This window comes from Maylandia zebra, linkage group LG5, assembly GCF_041146795.1.
Source record: "Maylandia zebra isolate NMK-2024a linkage group LG5, Mzebra_GT3a, whole genome shotgun sequence".
Taxonomy (NCBI): Eukaryota; Metazoa; Chordata; class Actinopteri; order Cichliformes; family Cichlidae; genus Maylandia; species Maylandia zebra.
Window position 1 is genome coordinate 26,747,829 of NC_135171.1, and position 21,694 is coordinate 26,769,522.

Here is a 21,694-nt window from a genome sequence, read left to right on the forward strand (position 1 = left end):
TTCCTGCCTTCACAGGAAGCAGTGCATTGAAACCAGATTTCCCAAAGAACTCTATGTAATCTTGCTGTCGGCAGAGAATCAGGAGGAGGCAAGGATTTTATGTCCATCTGCTCCAGTCTCTGTTTCTAATAAACCTTTTAGTCACAACTTACTTCTTTGTTTGGATTTAAAAATCTGAAAAAAGGAAGACTGTTTAAATTTGCTGAGTAGACATTGTGTCTGTTTATTTTTTTTTATTTTTTTTTAATGTAGAAAAGAAAACCCACGGCCAACTGATTTGTGATTTGAGCGTAATTGAAGGTCACACATCTGTCACACAAATAACAGGGAATGGCTTAAAGACAGAACAAGAACAACAAAGGAGGAGATTTGCCTCACATGTGGTTAAATATGTGTTGGTCTCCTTGGACTGTGCCAGTAAAGAAATGGGGTGAATATGATCCAAGGCCTTCTGGATTCCCAGAGGAGTGCAGAGGCCATTGTGCAGTTTGTAACTCAAGACCCAGACATGAATAGTGCTTGTGGGATAATGAGTAATCTGTGATCAACATATGCGGCTTGTGCCTTCTGTTGTTTTCCACGGTTTATTTGGAGGCAGTATTGTTTTGGTAGAATGCTGTTAAGTCAGATGTTTTCTCTACTGCATTGTACTGTTATTGTTGTGCGTTAGTTCCCCATCTATCTTCTCTTTCCCTTTTTGTGTCATCAACAACGATATTGTGTCTTTGCACTGGTTGTTTATTTATGTAGCAACAGACGCAGATCAGATCAGACTGGATATAGCAGATCCAGAACATTGTTAAACACAGACCGTAGGAGGCAATAAAAGTCGCTACCCAGATCTTTTATTTAGCACAGTGTGCGATACATCTCAAAACTCACAAAACTCCATTTATTCAAACTGATAAGCCACCAGTGCTCGATCTAGCTAAATTATCCTCAGTAGTATTTTTCTCTTCCATACATTTTTAATACAGGGGCAATATGGCAGCTGCAATTCAACTAATTGTGTTCAAGTGTGTGTCGAAACTGCTGCGTCACTGGCCTTGATCTCCACCTTTCCTGTAGGATTTCAAAAACTCAGAATCTTTGAAAAGGTTGTGAATTGCTCATTGTCCACTCAAACTCTTCTGTGCAAATATTAAATTGTTTTGGATTTTAAATTGCAACTGTAGAGGACAGAATGCATGACTTTCTACGTGAAATGGGGCATAGAATTGTCTTCTTGCGATTTTTGCAGATATTTGAAGATGATACAATCATTTTAGGATGAAAGAACTTTAGCTGTTTATACCTACATTCATTTCTACTTTTGAACTATTTCAGACTCGAATTTATAGATGAAATTATTTTATTAATAAACAGGAAAGATTTACTTTTCAACACAATTGTACAATCAATTAAATTAGTCATAGCTTTATTTATGAAGCACCTTTCAAGGATGTTGCTGCAGTTTAAAGTGCTTCACATATGAGTGATAAGCTGTTAATTAGACATAACACAGTTTAATAAAACAAGTTTCTGGGTTCAAATCCAGGCTTGGGGCTCTCTGTGGATTTTACGTGTTCTCCCTGTGCTTTAGTGGGTTCTGTCCAGGTGCTCTTGTTCCAAAACATGCATGAGTTAGGTTAACTAGAGATTCTAAATTGGGCGTGATTTTGAGAATGGGTGCTTGTCTGTCTCTCTGTGTTAGCCCTTCAACAATTTGATGATCTGTCAAGCTGCCTCTACAAGCATTTTGTGTCCTGCATGTCAGAACTATCAGCAGATTCATGCTGGAGGACCTGAGGGGCTACATTGGGTAATGCACAGTGAGACTTATATACTGGGGTAAGATCACGAAGTTCTTTTAAAACAAGTAAGATTATTTTAAATATGGAAACTGACAGGCAGCCAGTTTAAAGACTACTACGGTGTAATGTGCTTTCTCTTTCGGGTCCTAGTAAGCAGTTTGGCTGCCAAGTTCTGAATAGCAGATACTAGAATACATTGTATTGTATACAATACATTGTTTGATATAGAGAGATCAAATACCATTAGAGTAATCAGGCATACTAGATATAAAAGCATACCAGATTTGAAAGCGTATGAACGTGTATCAGTTTCTCTGCATCACTCAGAGAGAGAAAAGGACGTAATTTAGCAGCAATGCTCAGAAAAACTGCAAAAAAAACATCAAGAAAAAAACCAAGACCTAAATATCAGACTTTACAGGCCTCACTTGGTCATTTTTATATTTCACAACAGTGCAACTAGAAGAAGATGAAAACAGTATGGTTTGTTTGGAAGGGTTGCCAGAAGAAAGCATCTTCTCTCTTAAAAGAACATGGCATTACGACTAAGGTTTGCAAAGTTGCATCTGAACAAACTCCAAGACATCTGGAACAATGTACTTTTGATAGACACGACCAAAGTGGATATGCTTGGTCATAATGCACAGTCCCATGTTTGGCAAGAACCAAACACAGCATATCAGCACAAACACCTCATACCAACTGTCAAGCATATCAGCACAAACACCTCAAACCAAATGTCAAGCACGGTGGTGGAGGTGTGATGATTTGGGGTTGTGTTGCAGCCACAGGATGTGGGCACCTTGCTGTCATTGAGTCAACCATGAACTCCTCTATATAACAAAGTGCTCTAGAGTCAAATCTGAGACCATCTGTCTGACAGCTAAAGCTTGGCTGAAACTGGGTCATGAAAGCCATCTATAAATGAATGCCTGCAAACCTCAAAGAACTGAAGTAATGTTGTAAAGATGAGTGGGTTAATATTCCTTCAACGAAATGTGTGAGACCGATAAAGTCATATAGAAAACAGTTGCTTGTGCTGCTAAAAGTGATTCTACACCTATTGAGTCCTCTGAAAACTGGAAAACTTCACGTGAGTGTAAATGTTAAAAAGTAGCAGCCTGAAAATCGATCCCTGAGGCGCCCCACTGTTTTCATTTATACGTTTGAGCAATATTAATATATATTCTCACAAATTATTTTATACAAAGATCCATCATGAAAACAGAAAAATATTACAGTATTTGTCTTAATCCCTTTCTCCCATACTTCTTGGTAATTCATTTTTCCCATGTTCCAACTTCTGTTGGAAACTCTTTAAAGCACCAATACTGGTTGGAAATGACTCAAGATGAGTGCAGGTTTCTACACTTTTCATGAGGTTGTGAGTTTTTAAAATTTACCCATCAATTCACATCCTTCTTTTTCTTTCTTTACCTTAATTAAACACAAGAAACCTCAAGAAAAAGCTAAGTTTAACTTAGATAACACTGAATGAGACCATATCCCACGTTTCCCACGTAAGTAGTGGGTGTCTGCATGGCCCATTTAAACCCACTTTTTCATGCATCTTCCAGTGTAGCCATTCAGAACGACTATAAACACATCTGAATTCTAACATGGTCAGACAGCATGTCTTGAGTACTTATTACTAAGCCATTCCCTCTTATTACGTCATAAACAAAATGTTATAGTAAGGTCACAGGTGGCACATAAGTGGTTTTCCAAATTTTCACCTACTAATGATATCACGTACTACCTACTAATGAAAATAAGAAGTGTCTGATTGATTCAGATCATGATTACTCAGTTGAAAGCTAACTAAAATAGATGAAAGAGGCTGTGTAATGGCCTAGTCTTCCAGTTGGTCGGGGATTACCAAAATGGTTATAATTCATACTACAAAGGAGTAAATGTCTATACCAAAAATTAGGAAATCCATCCAGCATTTGATTTAAAAACATACATGACAAACACCTGACAGTTTGAGAAGAATTAGGATTAAGACTCAAAGGACATTGCATGTGATATTGGAGCCAGTGGGGCTTACAGGATTGAGCAAATTACCAATATTCTAAAAGGAAATTACTGGTGCCGTGGGTTCAATTCCAACATCGGATAAGAGGGAGACGCTGATTTAATGTCATCAAGAGCTGAATGTCATATTGATCTATAAATATCAATACCTTGTTCCAGTAGCCAATACATGAAAACGTTGCATCATTACATACAGCATCACATCATGTAACCAAAGAGCATGACCTTTGATTTCTAAAGCTCAGATCAATGTTACAAATAAATATGTAGCAACAAAGGGCATGTTGATCACAGAGCCCAGGGCTGTATGCTGTTATTGAACTGATCCCTGTGATTTGCAGAGAGCTGTGTCCCATTACATGCCTCATACCAATAGTAAACATTGTGTTAGTTACCATATTATTCACAGAGTACGTTCATACATGTGTCTGTGCCTGTATGTTCATAGTAGGTAATGCAGTATTAAGTACAAGCCATCAAGAAATGGCAAAACTGAAATGTGCAGAAAGAAATTTGCACTTATTCCAAATGGAAGAAAATTATAATGCAAATGCATGTCTCACAATCAGATGCATCCCTGTAAGGCATTTTAATTATAATCCATTGCTTTATAAGTGGGAATCCATCAAACATCTGGTGTTTGAGTGTGTGTACAGGCTCCAGCACGTCAGTGGCCCATTTGTAAGGGTTTTATTGACTTAGTGCTTCTGCCCCAGGTCATTTTCAGTCAGGTGGAGTGCTGTTATCTTCTCATTGAAAGACAGTCACATTGAGATTCTGTTTGCTGTTTTACACGTCAATGGAAGCCTTTTCAAAGCTTCTCACTGCTTTTAGTCTGTGTGTCAAACTCTGCACTCTCCTGAGAAGAGTCTGATCGCTGCTCCTACCCCCGCTCTGCCTTCACCGCCTTCACCATTTGTACCTCACAAGTTAGCTGTCAAAAAGGGACCTAAATTTAAAATAAAAAGGATCTTTAATACTAATGGAGCTTTAAAAAAAATTGCATGGGAATTGCATCAGGCTGGCATCCTTGTCTTCTCTCTGGGGTATGATAATTGCAGAGGGTTGGATAGAACAGTTGGAGGTCCCAGCCATCTGCTTCTTCACTGCAGCCTAAAGAAGAGTGGTGATCAATAGTGGTCAAGTAGCAGATGACACTTCCAATCGAACAAAGGGCATATTTTACATAACAGTACTGTTGTCCCACTAAGGAAAACAGGAAAACAAACAAAACTGTTTCTGATGTAACATTTTTTTAAAGTTACTCTTTCAGTTTACACTAAATCTGGAACCATGTGGCATTACAGTGATCATGGACTGTTTGGCCTTGATTAGATAGCACACCAAAGGCTTATCTTTCAGTCTTAAATGCTAAAATGGACTGAAGGACTCAGTGTCACCAAAACGATGTTAACTGGGAGATTGGTTTTCTGGTTTCATAGAAACATTGTATAAACAAGCCTTAGTGGAAGAATTTCCACTTTACAACTGAGTTTTTAGTTTTTAATGTTATTATATGATTGGTCATGTGTCATTTCAGTCATTTTGTCATTTGGTTTTGTGCTATAAGAATAATCTACTGAAAGATGCTGCCTATTTTCACTATTTTAAGTCTCACACATGCTCACTGGTCATACAATAATGACTGTATGTTTGTATTTATGTTTGTGTCTCATCCTGGATGAATGGACCAATCTCGTTGAAACTTTCTATAGTGAGCATCAACATCTATATGGCGTATACAGATATTTTATAAAAAATACTACAGTCCCATGTATTTGTACATTTGACAGTTCAATTGAGCATTTGTATTTAGTAATTTAGTGCCGTTTGTTTAGTTTGTGCACATTCTTAGTTTGATACGATATGTATTTTAACGGTCAGCGAAACTTTTCAAGCATCATCAAAGTAGGCCACTATAAAACCATAAAGTCTAGAAAAAAGTGCTGCAGAGCAAACAACAACAATGTAGAGATAAGAAAAGGAAGTCTGAATGATCATCATCATGTCAAGAGACAGTTTATGAAGCAACACATTGGATATTAGTTGATCTTTAATAAAATACTATATATTGATATGATATCAATATTTATATTGTTCAATATATGACATTTAAGAAAATTGCTATATTATTACAGTCAGGATTGTTCTGGTAAATTTACCAGTATATATATCTGAGCTAACACCAAAGCCCCGCATGTAGCGCTGGGTGTTAGCTAGCATCACTGAATGATTTTTACATTTTCAAGAAAATGCATTTTACCTAATCTTAAAATTTAACTTCCAGTCTACCAGAAAAGACCTATGATATGACTAGGGATGGGTATCGTTTAGGTTTTATCCGATACCAGTACCAAACCGGTACTTTTGAAACGGTGCTGGTGCTTAAATGGTGCTCAAACCGGTGCTCGAACCGGTGCTTAAAGAATGGAGAACACACACTTTGTCCAAAAACCTCTCATGTTTAGCTGTTTTTTTGTAAAAAAGGTAACAATGTTAGCCTTTTCTGCAGCTATAGGGGATTTATGGCATCACTCTTGGCTGGAAGCAGTGCTTAAACAATGGAAAAAACTCAAACTTTGTCCAAAAACCTCTCATGTTTAACTGTTTTCCACTTTTTCTTGGGTCATTTTAGCCTTTTTGGCCAGGGTGAAGGGAGTATCTGCCATCAAACAAGAAGACAGCCGCATGTAACTACGACGACGTTTGCTAGTTCACCTTACGTGCATTAATGTAATAACGTGGTTAGCCTACTCAACGTAAATTACACACGAACAACATGAAGCTACTCATGCAGAGAAGAACGGCTGCTGCTGCCATCATCATCATCCGTCATCATTTCAGCTACACTGGCAGGGCTAGGGACCAGGACTCTCCTTTTCGGATTTTTGGGGGATGTTGCTAATTCCACGTCCGATAACAGGCACCACACCCACAGTAGATGTGTGAGGTCTCGCAGCAAGCTATCAAATACGGCGCATTTCTCGGCTTTTAACAAAATGCTATACGTCACCAGGTGTTTCATCAGATTCGAGGTGTTACCTCTTTTGGACAGTATCACCTTAAAGCACTTGTTGCAGGCTGCTGAGTTTGCATATTTTGCTGTGAAGTACAGCCAGACTTTTGACCACTTCGCCTTGGGCATTTTTAATCTGTAGCTCTGCTCTAAAAGAACGTACGTACCTGGGCTCACCTACTACGCTTGCAAAGGTAAAATGATTGGCTAGAATCCAAAGTGTATGACATCTCAGGGAAAAAATCACCGAAATAAAGCACCGAAATGTGTGCTGCTTTTCAGTCTGGTTACTACCGTTTGTGTCAGAACCGGTGCCATTATGGCTAAATAATGGTTATTATGAATTTCATATAGCTGAAATCTTCTTATTTCAGCTGGTCCCTTTAGCTAAGGACACAGCAGATTTTATCCCTAGCATCCTCCTATGTTACACTAAACCTCTATATTGCTTCCTTCACTGCATCTATAAACCTTCTCTGAAATCTTCCTCTTTCCTTCCTGCCTGGCAACTCCATCTTCAACATCTTTTGTCCAACATATCCACTATCCCTCCTCTGCACATGCCCAAACCATCTCAGTTTTGCCCCTTTAGGCTTTTTCCAAACTGCTTAGCCTGAGCTATCCCTATATCCTATGATTTCTAATTCAATTCCAATAAAAGTCTTAGCATCTTCACCTCCACCTCTCCAGACCATACATCATAGAAGACCTCAATACCATCTTGTAAACCTTACCCTTCACCCTTCTTGCTATCCTTTTGTCACAAATCACCCTTGACAAAAACAAAAAAACAAATATATGCTTAAACTGCAGTCAATATCACATTCAGTAATCATCAGCAGTGGAGAGCAATTTGACCTTCAGGTTCATTTAAGAATGTATCTAGAACATTGGATCTTATTGAAATGCTACCAGAATGTCTGTAAAAGGAAAGCTACAAGAAGCTTAAAGAGATCAAGATGAAAATGTGATCTAAAGAGACCACACAGATCCTCCATCTGCCTCCTCTAAAGCTCTCTTTGAGGGCTTCTAAAGGAAAATAGATGCCTTTGAAGAAACAGGCCTCAAGCCTCAATGGGTTGTAAAAATATTTCCACTGTTGGGATTCTTGCCAGCAAGTGAAGCTGAGACAGGAGCGTGCCTGTGCAGAAGTGGTTCTTGTGCAGGCTGAAAGTAGGAGGGCTTATCAAAGTTTTCATACTGGTCTCTGGTCGCTTCCTGTCTCCGAAAGTGCTCATTGTCTCAAAGGGCAAGATTGAAATATACATTATGAACAACACATTATGATATTTCTTCAAATGCTTGGTTCTGTTCACAATAACCAGCAAAAATGGGCTTCAGTTAGATTGGGATTCATTTTACCTCCTTATCAGGTTCATGAGCTAAACTTCCTCAGACTGCACTCCTGCTCTCATATCTGTAGATGGAGGCATCTATTTTTGGGCTCCATCAATCAATTGCATATGTTATCACAAAAGACTGTATTGTGTATCATGTCATATGTTGTTAACAGCCCTGTTAACAGTGACTAAAACCAAAACATGTAATCTAGAAAACAAGCAAACAAAATAGAAAAAGAAAACTCTCATTTTTGTTTAGTGATATTAAGCCTTTGATTGTTGGGTCAGATTTTGGCAATCTTGGTCTACTTTTGTATTTTTTTGTCCTTTTTAAAGAGTCTAATACTGTGCTGACTCACTTGAAATAACACTTCGTGAGCCAGGTCCTTCTGACCTTTTCATGTCAGTCTGCAAAGTGTACGCACAGAAAAGTAGCTCCCATTCACTTTGAGATGGCTTTTAATTTCCCACTTGCTTACATGTATTGCTAAAAGGTCATTTTTGTCTGTAGGCCATATTGATGTCAGTACTCACCTATGTTTATGTGATAATACACATTTATATCTTATGGAATCAGCTGATTACATTTAATATTATTAAAGGGGGTGAGGATTTATATATTGTGTGTGTGTTTTTTAATCCCACGTTCAGTGTGTGTATGATTTTGGCACTGTATGTGGCCTGTTTTCACATAGATAAAATACTGTCTGTCAGGAAGAGAAGGGGGGATCACTGGGCTTCCTGTCAACAAGAGGAAGCAGCCTGCACGTTTGGCTGTTAATGTCAGATGTTGGGGAACTTCATATCTGAATGCGCACGGAGAGAGAATTTACATCATGCATTGTAGTTAATTATGGAGAAGTCACAAACACGGAGTATTTGAGAAAAGCTTCATTTCATTAAACCAAAAACAACCTCACAGACTGTTTGAAGGGCTCTGTAGAGTGAGAATGAAAAGCAGGGGGAGGACAGATCAGAGCCAGAAATATTACACATGAAGCAAGTCTGGTTTTGTTCTGGAAAAAATGCTTCTTTCAAGTTTTATGGGGAGGTTTGAAGCTCTTTATAATAAAAAGACTATAGAGCAGATGAAAAAAAATTATATACTGTATTTTCACCATATTTTCATCAATTTGAATTTATGTCCCTCAGGCTGATAAAATAGCTATTTGCTTCATTCTCATCTTCTGAAGTTAGACTGTACACAACAGCTTAATTTGTACCACATACAACAATAGACACACAGCAGTAAACCTAAGAGCACACTTATAGCCAGTATTGAATCCTTAATAAAGTGGTTTTTGAGGTTCGACAACCTGATACTCAACTACAAGTCTCAACTGAATATGTGCAGCTGTGATAAACCACCAAGCAACACTTGGGAGGAATTTGTCATTTGCACTATTCTCAACATAACAGGAGGGCTGTCAGACAGTAATTCTAAACTCTAACCTCAAGACGACCTTTCCCAGCTTTTATAGTATATACACTATCCACTATAAGTGCATGCAGTTTAATTATAACCACTTCAGAAGTGCAGCTAAAAGTCTCTTAACAGTGTCCCCAGTCTGGCAGTTCAGTTTAAGACAAAAACAATTACTTTCTGATCCACATTTCGTTTGGTTCCCCAGAAAGAACTGTTTTGTGGGGGCATTTTTGTTTTTTGTGCTTGTGGGAAACCGTTTGTAATTGTTTCCAGCGGCCTGTTAGTTTCCAGCATTCTCGTTTATTTTTTCACTCCTGTTGTACTGTGAATAGTTGACGTCACCATGGTAGCTGATTGGCTTTTAGTTCCCCCCCAGAGTTGGGTGACAGACTTGCGAGAGAGGAAAGGAGGAGTGGGAATGAAAATAGACTGCATGCCTGCTTTGCATTGTGTATAAAGAGCAACTGCACACAAAAGCATAGGTACACTGAAAACACACGATCTACTTTACAGTCCAACAGTGATGTTGCATGTGCAAGGTCATAAAAGAATCCTCTTTTTTTAGATGTGTTCAGGTTCTAGTTCTTGTTCTTTCCGTGGATAGTTTAGGATTGTACTAACAATTGATGCTAGTCACACGTTAACATAAGCTGACATGTCCACCCTTATGATGCACATCTTGCAAACGAAATGCAAGAAAGCATTTTAACTGCTCAAATAGAGTAGAAAAGTATTTAACTATTAGTCCATTTACAAAAGTGTGCTTTGTCTGAAAACTGGGACAAAGGACATCGACATCACGTCCAGTGAGACTTGGGTAAAAGTATGTCTCGAGTGTGTCTCCATAGCCTCAAACCTCATAAGTGGTGGGAGTTGTAAGGGCTAGTCAAAAAGTTCCCCTTGGCTGCTGAAGCAGAGATAATTGGACCCAGGTTCAGCCAGAGTTTTGGTATTCTCAGCTCGAGCCAACTTTTGATCTTCACAACTTCTCCTAGCAGACAGCGTCTGTATGTGAGCAGAGTCGACTGACTACGTGACATGTTTAGACTTAATTTCTGCACGTGAGGATTTCTGATCCATTTCCACCAAGTGATGTTTTTTTTCCCTTAGATCTTGCATATGTGGATTATCATGTTTAAGGTACGCATATAGCGCCAAGTGATGAACATTAGGTCCAGTGGCAAATGCATTGTTTATGCTTACAAGGGTTTAATTAATCTGTCTCAATGTGCAAAGTCAAAGATTAATCCTATTGACCTTATAAATAACTTAATTTACAATCTGATCCCATGAGAAAGCGAGGGGTTTGAAGGCAGTGCCTTTTGTTTTTGGCCTCTGTTGTATTGTAGGCTGTAAAATTAAAATCAGATCAATCATTTCACTTTGGCCACTGCTCAATATAATGATATAATACCAGCAAAACTATTAAAATTCCAATTTGTTTTAGTTTATTGTCTTAAGTGCCAATTAACTCAACCTTAATGTGGCCATTTAAGGACATTTGGAAAGGTTGCCGATCAAATTGTGCAAATATACCTTGAATATCCTTAAGGTACGGTCGTTACAGTGGAAATAAGAAGAGTTCAAACAATGGATGTCTTTATACTTAGACTCAAAAACTTCAGGAAATTGAGAAAGAAAATAGTCCCTCAGATTTAAAATGTCAACAAAGTGAAGTACAATCTGGCAGTCCGTGGAGAAATTCCCATGTTGTTTCTCTTGCAACACATTTATATTCACACAGATTTTTTAGATTTATTTTTTTACTTTTATAAAGATGCAAACACACAACATCACATGGATGAATGTAGATTCTACTGGTGCAGATCATAAACTGTGAAGTTTCAAAGATGTAACTTGAGAAAAGTGCCCTTCATCGTATATGAGGAAGAAGCTTCTTGACCTTAGTGTGGCCGGTTCTAGAGTGCTGATTGTTCTCAGCTGCTCTACCAATGAAAAATGCAGTCTCTCTGTCTTTGAGCATGCGGGACTCTTGTTATGGACTTAACCATTTTCTGCACATCCCTCACAGCAAGCAGTACTTTGTCTGTCATCTTTGTCCGTGTGAGTGTTGCTGTATGTAATATGTCTATCATCAGGTTGCAGGAAAGAAATTCAGCCTGTGGGATGACTTCCTCGTTGAGGGCAGAAGAAGTGGTCAGCAGGAAATGACCTTGGAGGATCTGTTCCAGTGTATCAGGGTATGGCCTTCTTATTTCTTTCAGCAAGGAAACACACTTTCTTCACAGCGGGTGCTGCTGAGTACACGCATGATTTTTTTTTTATTAACCTTTCCACCCCTCTACACAACATCCATTATATATCCAGTATAACCTGACTTGCTATTTTACACTTACCCTCTCAGAGAAATTAAAATTACAGTGAATAAGCATTAGAGAATAAAAATCTTCTTACTGTTGAAATTTGTAGTGGGTTAAAGACTGGCTTTGATAAGTAAACAGGTAATTGCTCCTTTTATTACTAAAACAATACTTTTGAAAATAAGATCTACAAATTCATGCAGTGAACAGTTTAACTGAAAAGCTTGTCATAACTGTTTGCATTTTCCTGTTTCTGCACTGTTTTTGTCACAGTTTTTGTACCTTTTAAGTCCTCTCAGCAGTTCAGATTAGAGCTGTGCTTTGGTTGAAGGCAACTGTGACACTGTTGTACTTTAACCACGGTCTGGGTTGTCCATCTTATCACCAGTGACAAAAGACAAGAGCAGCACATGATACTGAATTCAGTCCTCTACTGTGAGGAATGGCAAGCCGTTTAATTTCAGGATGTCACTTCCATCCCAGATAGAGTGGTACAGCTGACTGTTGACCTGAATGTCGTATCCTAGAATGCAGTGATGGAAAACCCATCCTTAACATCACATTGTAACTCTTCCTGTTTTTAGTGCGATCTTTATTACTTTTCTACACTGTACATTTGATCTCTGAGTCACTGTCTTCATCATACGTATGAGATATGTTTGTTTCAACCAGAACATCTGAGCACAGCACAACCAGCCTATTTGTTAGGTGCTTGCAATCTTGCTCTGAACAGACATTTGGTTTATTGATGGTGTTGAATTTATTTTTTCTGAGGAAGCAAAGGGAAAATAAATTGGCACGTCTTCTCAGTGCTCCAGTTGTTTCTTTTAACCTTTTAACCACTGGGTTTCCTTAGTTTGCTTGTGGAGTTTTCTGAACTGCTGCAGACTTACAGCTCTGCAGACTGGTGTCCTTGCAGAAGGACATCAGTCTTTGTTACTGCGTGCACTCTATCTGTGTTTACTGTCATGGCTTATTGTGCTTATTATACTGTACTACAGATTTAATCTTGACTATTTGTCTTTGTGCAGGAAAAGTGCAACTTGAATGTCTGCAGTCTTTTCTATGGGAATTCTGTCTTATTCAATGGACACAAAGAGAGGCTGAAGAAGAGGTATGTCTTAAAACACAGATACAGTACAAACTGCCCATCACTACCTTTACGTGACCTTTGCTGCACATATAAACAGTCACAATAAGCAACAGTCTCCTGTTTGTTTAGAGGCTAATGAGGTGTTTCCTCCTAGCCGGTGAGGAGAGAGCATGTTGACACACTAACACGCATCACTAAACACAGATGACTGAAACTCCTCCTCGGGTTTCCTTCTGTTTGTTGAGGAAAGACGTTAAAGAATAAAATGAGCGTGACATTCTTTTTCTGCGTTTTAGAAGAAGCTATGGTATTTGACCCATTCAATGCTGCAGCAAATTAAAGGCATGTTTCATTAGCTCCAGGGTGTTTGAAATAAATCAGATGACTCGTGCTGCAAACTCTCCTTATCAGTTAAATAAAGACCCTGCAGGATTTTTCGATTCCTTGAAGAGAGTAGGAGGGAAATGTAATAAATCACTTTTCACCTCCAAACTTTATAGGCAATGGCTCACTGGGTAAACTGAAACATTCGATTATTAGTCCCGTCTGCCAAAATAATATTGTGAGTACTGGAAGCTCAAGTCTCTGGGGAGCTGGTGTTGTTGTTATGATTAGGTTAACCCACAGGGAGAGAGTGGTGCAGACTGCGGGCCATGTGGACAGCAGACCATACAAGATAAATGTCCTCTGGAGTATTCACTTCCTGTGCAGTCACCCTGTCCAGAGCTTGGACCAGTGAAAAGGGAACATAAAAACTTGGACAATGCATTTGTTATTGGGGTTAATTTTCTTCTATCTGCTAGTTATTAGTTATGTTTAAGATTTTTCATGCAATGTAAAGCCATGTGGAGATATATACTACAAAAGAGGTATTAGTAGGAGCACCTGATTAATAGTGAGAATATGTAGTTGTTCAACACAAACTTTGATTTCCACATTATTATTTAGAATAGCTTATGATTTATTTATTTATTTTTTTTGCAGGGTGTCTGATGTAGTGAAGGAGGTAACAAAGGAAGACATCCCTCCACATAAGAAGATGCTGGAATTAATCCCGTCATTTTCTGAAGACGAGGACTGCGAGTCAGTCCCAACGATCAGATACCTTTACTTGTGATACCATCGGCACAGTTTCAGTAAATATGAGTTTCATGGATCTGCTGCTGTGTAACAAGGGGACTTCTCAGGATCTAACATTTAAAAATGAACAGATTTTATTACCCGAGCTTGATATTTGAATGATTTTCTTCTACGTTTTTATTCCTCGTGTTTTTAAATTATTGAAATGGCATGATTTTTGTTAGACTGCATTCTTTGTTGTGTTAATGATCTATGTTTAAAAAACACTGATATATCGATTTATAAATCATTTTACGGAAAATGAGGAATCTTGGCAAACTGCACTCTTTTACCTAAAGTTTTGAGAAGTTGTGAAGTTGCAAAGACATACATGATAGATCTCGCACTACTGGGCCAGTGTTGGTAATTTGGCTTAAGTTAAGGTCATGCTGTGCACAGTGTTTATGGATACGGAAGATATACTGCCATATGTTCAGAGTGGAGAAGCCAAAGTCATTTAGCAGGATTTCATCTGTCCTCAGCATGCTTCTGTACATTCCCCGCCCCTTTCTGCAGCCTCAATGTTTCACTCCACACCCTCGCATTAACAGGCTGACATTATTAGCACGCTCTTGATGCTCTTGTCTGAATTTGATTTATATAAAGTGAATCAGCTCTGTAATTTTCTCTGCAACTACTTAATATATGTCTTCAACTTTACCTTGTAATTTGCATGATGATGCAATTTGCGATTACATTCAGTTGGAACAATAAAATGCCTCTTTGAGGAACAAGTTATTTCTGTGTATTTCATGAACAGACTTCAGTTCCCCATCATTTAAAATGTTCTTTCTCTGCTGGTATTGTGCATGCAGTACTGTGCAAGTCTCTTGAGCCACCTCGCATTTCTTTATATATATTGTTTCCGAGGAGCCAGATGTTCTCCAAATTTTCAAAGTTGCCTTGAGTAATAGTTCTTCAGGCTTTCTGAAGAGTTTTTAATTGGACATTGGATGCCTTTAACTCATTTTTAATTTTGTCCTTGACTGTTTTAATCCACATTACACTAATATATGACCTATTTCAGCGTAAAAAGGCACCTAACTCAATGGATAAACTAGTGTAGTGCCTACATATAACTGACAACTTAGCAAAGAAACAATTTCAATTGTATCTTTAGGCACTTTAGATACTAGCAGATTGTTGCAAACACAAAAAACATTTTGGTGTTTTTTGAATCTATGAAACAATGCCAACAATCATTCATTTGACATTAATGAAATTTTGCCCCAGCAAGCAGATTCCTGAAGAGCGTCTTGATGCATTCTCAGTCATCCAGGTAAGTAACTCAAAAGTTGATTCTGTTCATCTGGACGTAGCGATTTCAGTGGGAGAAACATTTCGTCACTCATCTAAGTCACTTGGATGAGTGACGAAATGTTTCTCCCACTGAAAACGCTACGTCCAGATGAACAGAATCACCTTTTGGAGATTCCTGAAGAGAAATTAGCTGAAATGTGGCATATCTCTGCAAGATGTGCAGTGTGGGCTTCAAAGGAAATTGGACAAGTGGAGGACAAAAGAAAAAGTGACAGACGTACGAAAACTATCTACAGCAGATGAACAACATCTGAAAGTCCAGCAATAACTTGACACAATACCTGAGACATGTCTGGCTCTTCAGTTGATCTACCTTCTGTTTGCTGTGAAGAAGCCTTCTTAAGAAAGGGAAACAGGCAGAAAATGCTAAGGTATGCTAAATTACACAAGAACTGGACTTATAGTTATTGGAAACAGGTTTAATGAACTGTCATGGTTTGGGACTGGATTTCAGAGAGTGGTCAAAAGTGATGGAATTATGAACCCAGAAATGTATCGTCAGAAGTTGATCCACCATGCAATACCATCTGAAAAGCATCCGATTAGCTATAGATTCTTTTTATTTATTTTTTACCATGAGAGTGATGCCAAACACACTGCCAGTGTTGTAAAAGCATACCTGGATAGAAACACACATAATCCAGCAGTCACGAACCTGCCTCTCCACAGTTGCCTTATATAATGTATTTCCATATGCACGTGTTTCAATAAACTGGATCTAGTTTAGGCTTTCCTAGGAAAACATAAAGAAATGAGAAGAGGATCAAGACTTTTGAACTACACTGTGCAAGTTTTGATGCACACCACTCCCTTTTCTTAATCTGGTACAAACTCTGTGCCCTTTACACAGCTCCTAAACCTTGTTTTGTATTTGTTTTCTGTTTGTTTTTAACTAATTGATGTGATACAATAATTATATCAACGCATTTCAATCGTTTTATGTCTGCTAAAAGTTGACACAAAATACTGCTGTGATGATGAAGCTTTAGGATGATTAAAATTATTTGAATGCAAAACATTGATTGTTTTTTGTACATTTTTAATATTCTTGTAGCATTTAGCACTGCTCAGACAAACAGGGACAGACAAATTTGCATTAAATAATAATACTAATAATAAAAATAATAATAATCAGTTTTTATTCCAAAAATATAAACACTGAAAAAACAATAGTTCTTTTGAAACGGGTGTCTGTAGGTACAGTCTTCAGATGTAGCCAATGATGTCATTGCATATGATGGGCTGCCGGCTCCCTGTCTTCATGAGAGCGGTGAACTGGTAAAAATCAGTGTCCAGTGTATGTAGACCTGTGTGGGACTGGTGAAAGAAAGGTTTGAGTCCTTGGAGTCCCACGGGACAGGACATTCGTTTAGAAGCCTCTGCACTCCTGCAGCCCTTGGTGGAGTCTCCTGGTCTCTGCCTCATCTCCACACCTTTGGACACCCCTGCAAGTTTTCGGCGCATGTTAACCAGAATGTCTTTGGCAAGACGTCGGCCTGCATTTGGTTTTTGTTCTGCTGGCTCAGGAAGCTCCGGTAGGTCCATCCAATTCTTTATTAGGTCAGCAAAACTGTTGTCACCCAGAACCAAGGGCTGTCTGTTCCTGCTGCGGCTCAGCAGCATTGTCGTCCAGTCCTGTTGCTCACTGGCCTCGAATGATGTCCAGCGCTCCAGACAGGCGTCTGATGTTGATTTGGGTCGGATACGACCAGAAGGTCCTCTGTTTGTGCGGAGACAGGCAGAAGAAGAAACTCGTATGTTTCTGGTCCTCCTCAGCACCACGCCTTCATCAGGCCAAGAAGCTTCAGAGTAACCTGAGTCAAAGTCCACACTCTTCTCACTGCTGGGAGAGCCCTGTTTCAGCCTTTCATGCTCCTGTTGCTCTTCCTCCTCTTCCAGTGGGCTGGCCAGGCAGCAGGCAGAGTCATAGGTGCTGGCTTCACTGGCATCAGAAGCACGCAGTCGAGTGAGTCGCTCTTGCTGTGCCCTCTGTTTGTATAACCGAGTGACAGCGAAAGACTGAACACATGGTTCGCTAAGTGGCCTCGGCCTGCTTATCTGCTTCAAATCCTGCAGGGATCTCCTCATGTACTGCATGTGGTCCCGGAGGCAGTCAGAAGAATCTCCTAAACACAGCTGCACAACAGGAGAGGCAGACAAACAGTTAGTGGTGCAAGGAGATTTTAAATAAAGTCTATTCAAAATTGACATGTCCACCAAAACTACTTAAGTAAAGACAAGCTATGTTCATTCGTTGCAACAGCCAAGAGAGCTCCTAGGCCGCTTTCCAACATATCCCATCATCCCCTGGCCATTCTAGCTATATCTTGAACAGTTCAGTGTGTTATTTCCAGGACTCGGCCAGTAAGATTTTTACCAGCTGAGATCACTGTGCTCTCTGGCCTTATAAGAACTCAAGCATTCCTGAAAAACCTCAGCTTTATGGAGACCATCCCATGCAATATAAGTCCAGAAAATGAATTAAAAGCACAGGATGCACATTTCATACTGGGGAAAACTCTCCCTGCCTCCTAAATTTAGAGCGGAAGTTGAACAAAGTAGAGCTTAGTCTGGAGTGGAGTGTGAAGGCTCACATATCCTCTCTGGATTCCCCTAGTTCACAGGATGTGGACTGGCATGTATTATAAAACAGGAAGTGACAGCAACATTTTGGAATTGCACAAAGATCATGTGCTCAGTGTTAATTAAACCATCTTCGAGTAGGCAGTATAATTATATTGATGAAAAAATCCTTTAAATTTTAATCTGCACTTTGATCATTACAAAAATGAAGAAAAAACTACAATTTACTAAGAGTTTCTGGGTCAGGGAGTTGCAAAAATGCCTCCAGTCTAATCCGTAATGCTATTGTTTAGTTTTCAGGTTCTTACAATATTTGGCTTGCTGAGCTTCTAACTCCTGTCACTGTTTGTCTTGGAGTACTAAAGGTGCCACAATGCCATGATGTTATCACAGCTGTGGGTGCTGAACCATTTGGCCTCTGGGGGAGACTTCATCTGACATGCAGAGACATCCACTGTGAGATTCTGTGGTCAGTCTGCCACTTTTAAAATGCCCTGTTCTTCTTGGCTGCTTTCACACAATGGGCTAGAAGTGATTCACCCAGCTGTGTGCTTTTGGCAAAGGCAATTCTGGTTTGAATTAACAGTGACTTGGTGGATTAAAGCACTATAAAGAGAAGTTGGTCAAGAAATAAAATAAAAACAAAACAGAAAATAAATGCCAAAAAACTAGGATAAGCCAGTGTCTTAAGAAAGCTTCACATAGTGGGTTTACCAAGGGGTTTGGGGCATTTGTACTCTTAATGAAACTAATGCAGCACCTAAAACACAAGTAAACTAAAGAAAAAATAAACTTACCATTGCTTCTGAGAAAGTGAAGTTCAAAGCCTGTGTTTTTTTTTTCTGCAAAAGAAAAGAGAGTAGTGGATTAAGTTTTGAGCGTGTGGCAACTACCACCCTTCCTAAAAACACAGCGGTTTGCCAATACTCACCTCTGTATGTGGCTCCAAATGAATCGCAGCACAATCAACAACAACTCCTCAGACGAACAGCTGATCGGAGGTTTGTTCGCTCTTTGTGGGTCCTCTCTCCTCTGAACCAAATGAAGCTCCGTCAGCGGACTTTGTCGATGCTGAGCTTTTTGTCGCAGCGAATCAGCACGGCCCATTAAAAAACCAGCCAATAGTGAGTCGCCTGAAATAAGATGCCCCCTGGAGTCATTTCAGTAGTTCCCGCTGTGCGTTTCACACCACACTGTTGGGACTCCACATCTGGAGCTCTTTAAATTAGACACCTGAGAATACTCAAGTCGTCCAATTGCTATTTTGAATTTTTTGAGCACTATACATTTCCAGCAGAGTTATTATAGTTTTTATAATCTCATTTTGACTGTTTGTTTTTTTATCCGTTTAGTTTCCAGAGTAGTGCTGCTCGTTTCGGTTTAGTTGTTAGTGTTTGGAAATGTTTTTGCTATTTTCAGTGTTAATATTAGTCTTTTATTGTATGGAGGAAATATGCCAGAGACAAGATTTAGGAAGATTAGTATTAGCAACAAAAAATAACTCTGAGTTTTCAGACAAGTTAGAATAAACATGCCCGTTAAATACTCATGAGCTAAGTTATGATACAGTTTATTAGATTAACAAATACTAAAACTAAGGACATTACCTCTATATCCCCCCCCCCCCCCCCAACTTTACAAATAATTTCAGTTAGTTTAAACCTTTACTAAAAGTCTATTTTTTTATTTTAGTTAAATAAAATGTTTTTTCTTCCACGTGCAGTTTTAGTTATTAATTTAGTTATAATATATATAATGAAAAAATAATGAAAAATTGTGATTTCAGTTGATAAACAAGCATTTAAAATACATTTTTTTTAATTCTCTCCAGAATCGTGCAGGCTACTAAAGGCCTAAAGTCCCAGGTATGTATTGATAGAAATAAATCTACATGTCGCCACCTTGTGGATCTTTTCCACAAAGCTTCTTCAGCAATGCGTATTCACTATTCTATTCTAATGGTCCTTTTGAAACGCAAAATACCTTCTGGCATGACTACCGCGCGTCATTATCTCACCTCTTTATATGCTGACAACACTCTGTATTGTAATTCAGCAAAGTTTAGGTTGCAGTCGCACTCATTTCTTTGCTTTAAGTACCTATTACATGCTCAGTTGCAAGAACTAACGTGTAAAGGATGTATTAAAATAAAAGAAAACAAGTTTGGCTTATAGCTGCAGTTTGTCCGAATGGTATTTATATAGTCTTGTTTTACCAAAATACTTTTTAGTTTAGTTGTATGATTGTCCTTTTCTTCTCAGTTTTTTGTTGATGTCTTTTTAATCAGCAAAGTGCTTATTCTATATTTTAAAGTTGCTCAATTCATTGTCTTTAGTGTCCTTCTGCTAGTGAACTGGTTAAAAAAATGAAGAAACAAAATAAAGTATTCTGAATTTTCCCTTAACACATCACACAGCAGAATAAAAGATCATGTGACCAAACCTTTATTTACGTTTAACAAGTGAATGACTTTTAATGTTAACAAACAACTATCATCCATTTGTCTTGGTATTGTGGTGCATCCTAAATGACAGATTTTGTGAACTGAAGTGGAGTAGAAATAGCCCTAGTTCACACTATGAAGATAGCATGTCTCTAAAGAACAAGTGTAAACAGATATCAAGGCACAAACATATGTAAAAAGACTTGGATTGAAATAAAAAGTACAGAACGATCCATGTTAGGAACAGACATAACCACTTAAAAATTTTGCAGATATCTTAAAAGTGACACATAACCATTTATGTTTTGTTTCTTTTAAGAAGTTACTTAAGGAATGTTAATCAGTTTGTGGGGAATACAAGCTAATCTATGGACAAGTCATGCAGAACAATGCACTATAGTACAAGAGTGAATATTGATTCTGTGTAAACATTGTACAAAAAACATTTTCCCTTCATCCATTTTCATTCTCCATGCTTGTTGGTTTTCTTCTAAAAAATAAGTTCTGTTTACAGTCAAAAGGTTCATAAAATGCCAGTTAACATAAGTTAATAGAATTTTTATAAAAAAAGGTTCATTTGACTTTATCCTTTTATTAAAATGCAAAAGTAAAAGGCAAAGTAAAATGTAAACCTAAAAGGAAAACACAATAAGAGATCCAAATATAAAAGAACGCTCAATAAGTCAAATAAATATCAAGAGGTTCCCCAACTGGTCCATGAAAATGGAAAACATGTTTTTTGTTTGTTTTTTTCCCCCAGTGTTTTGATTTAGTCGTTTGGTATAATGAGATTGCAGGTCTTAATTGTGTCAAACTTTACTCTTACAACAATCATTTATTGAAGGCCAGTTGGCCAACATACAGTTACGCAGTTTCCAAATGCAATTAAAAAAGCAGATCTTTTCATGTAAGTGCCTTAATTGTTATTTGATTGCTTTTGTCAAATTAGAAAGTTCTCGGTCATATATGTGTACAAGTAACCCCTGATAAGGAGCAGTAAGCTATACAGTATATAAAAACAATAACAACAGATCAGACAGATAACGTGATGGTTGCAAAACAGTGATTGTTAAAGTTCTTTCAGGTTCCCCCTCTAGGAATCAGTTCTCTTATGGTTTTCATTATGAAAAGCAGTAATCATTCATGGCTATTGCAGTCACTCATGCAGTCTGTGTGTGTCGGGTTTTGTCCTGCATGAAAAGA

At 38.4% G+C, this 21,694-nt stretch overlaps 3 protein-coding genes across 3 annotated transcripts in view; 1 reads left to right on the forward strand and 2 right to left on the reverse strand.

Annotated features, from left to right (window-relative positions):
- uba7 (ubiquitin-like modifier activating enzyme 7) overlaps positions 1-14,883 on the forward strand; it is a 33,293-nt gene extending 18,410 nt beyond the window's left edge. The window contains exons 22-24 of the mRNA XM_076884133.1: positions 11,712-11,813; positions 12,965-13,047; positions 14,011-14,883. Of these exons, the coding sequence (XP_076740248.1) occupies positions 11,712-11,813; positions 12,965-13,047; positions 14,011-14,143 (318 nt within the window). The 3' untranslated portion in view covers positions 14,144-14,883. The remainder of the gene's footprint in view (positions 1-11,711; positions 11,814-12,964; positions 13,048-14,010) is intronic.
- Positions 14,884-16,487: 1,604 nt separating this feature from the next.
- inka1b (inka box actin regulator 1b) lies at positions 16,488-19,107 on the reverse strand. Its single transcript, XM_004548701.2, has 3 exons — positions 18,980-19,107; positions 18,846-18,890; positions 16,488-17,601 (listed from the first exon to the last, which is right to left on the reverse strand). The coding sequence occupies exons 2-3, from the start codon at positions 18,846-18,848 to the stop codon at positions 16,672-16,674; spliced, it is 933 nt and encodes a 310-aa protein (XP_004548758.1). The 5' UTR covers positions 18,849-18,890; positions 18,980-19,107; the 3' UTR covers positions 16,488-16,671.
- Positions 19,108-20,476: 1,369 nt separating this feature from the next.
- Positions 20,477-21,694, reverse strand: part of LOC101470797 (guanine nucleotide-binding protein G(i) subunit alpha-2) — a 52,333-nt gene continuing 51,115 nt past the window's right edge. Inside the window, exon 10 of the mRNA XM_012918557.3 lies at positions 20,477-21,681. The gene's annotated coding sequence lies outside the window, so the exon portion shown is untranslated. The remainder of the gene's footprint in view (positions 21,682-21,694) is intronic.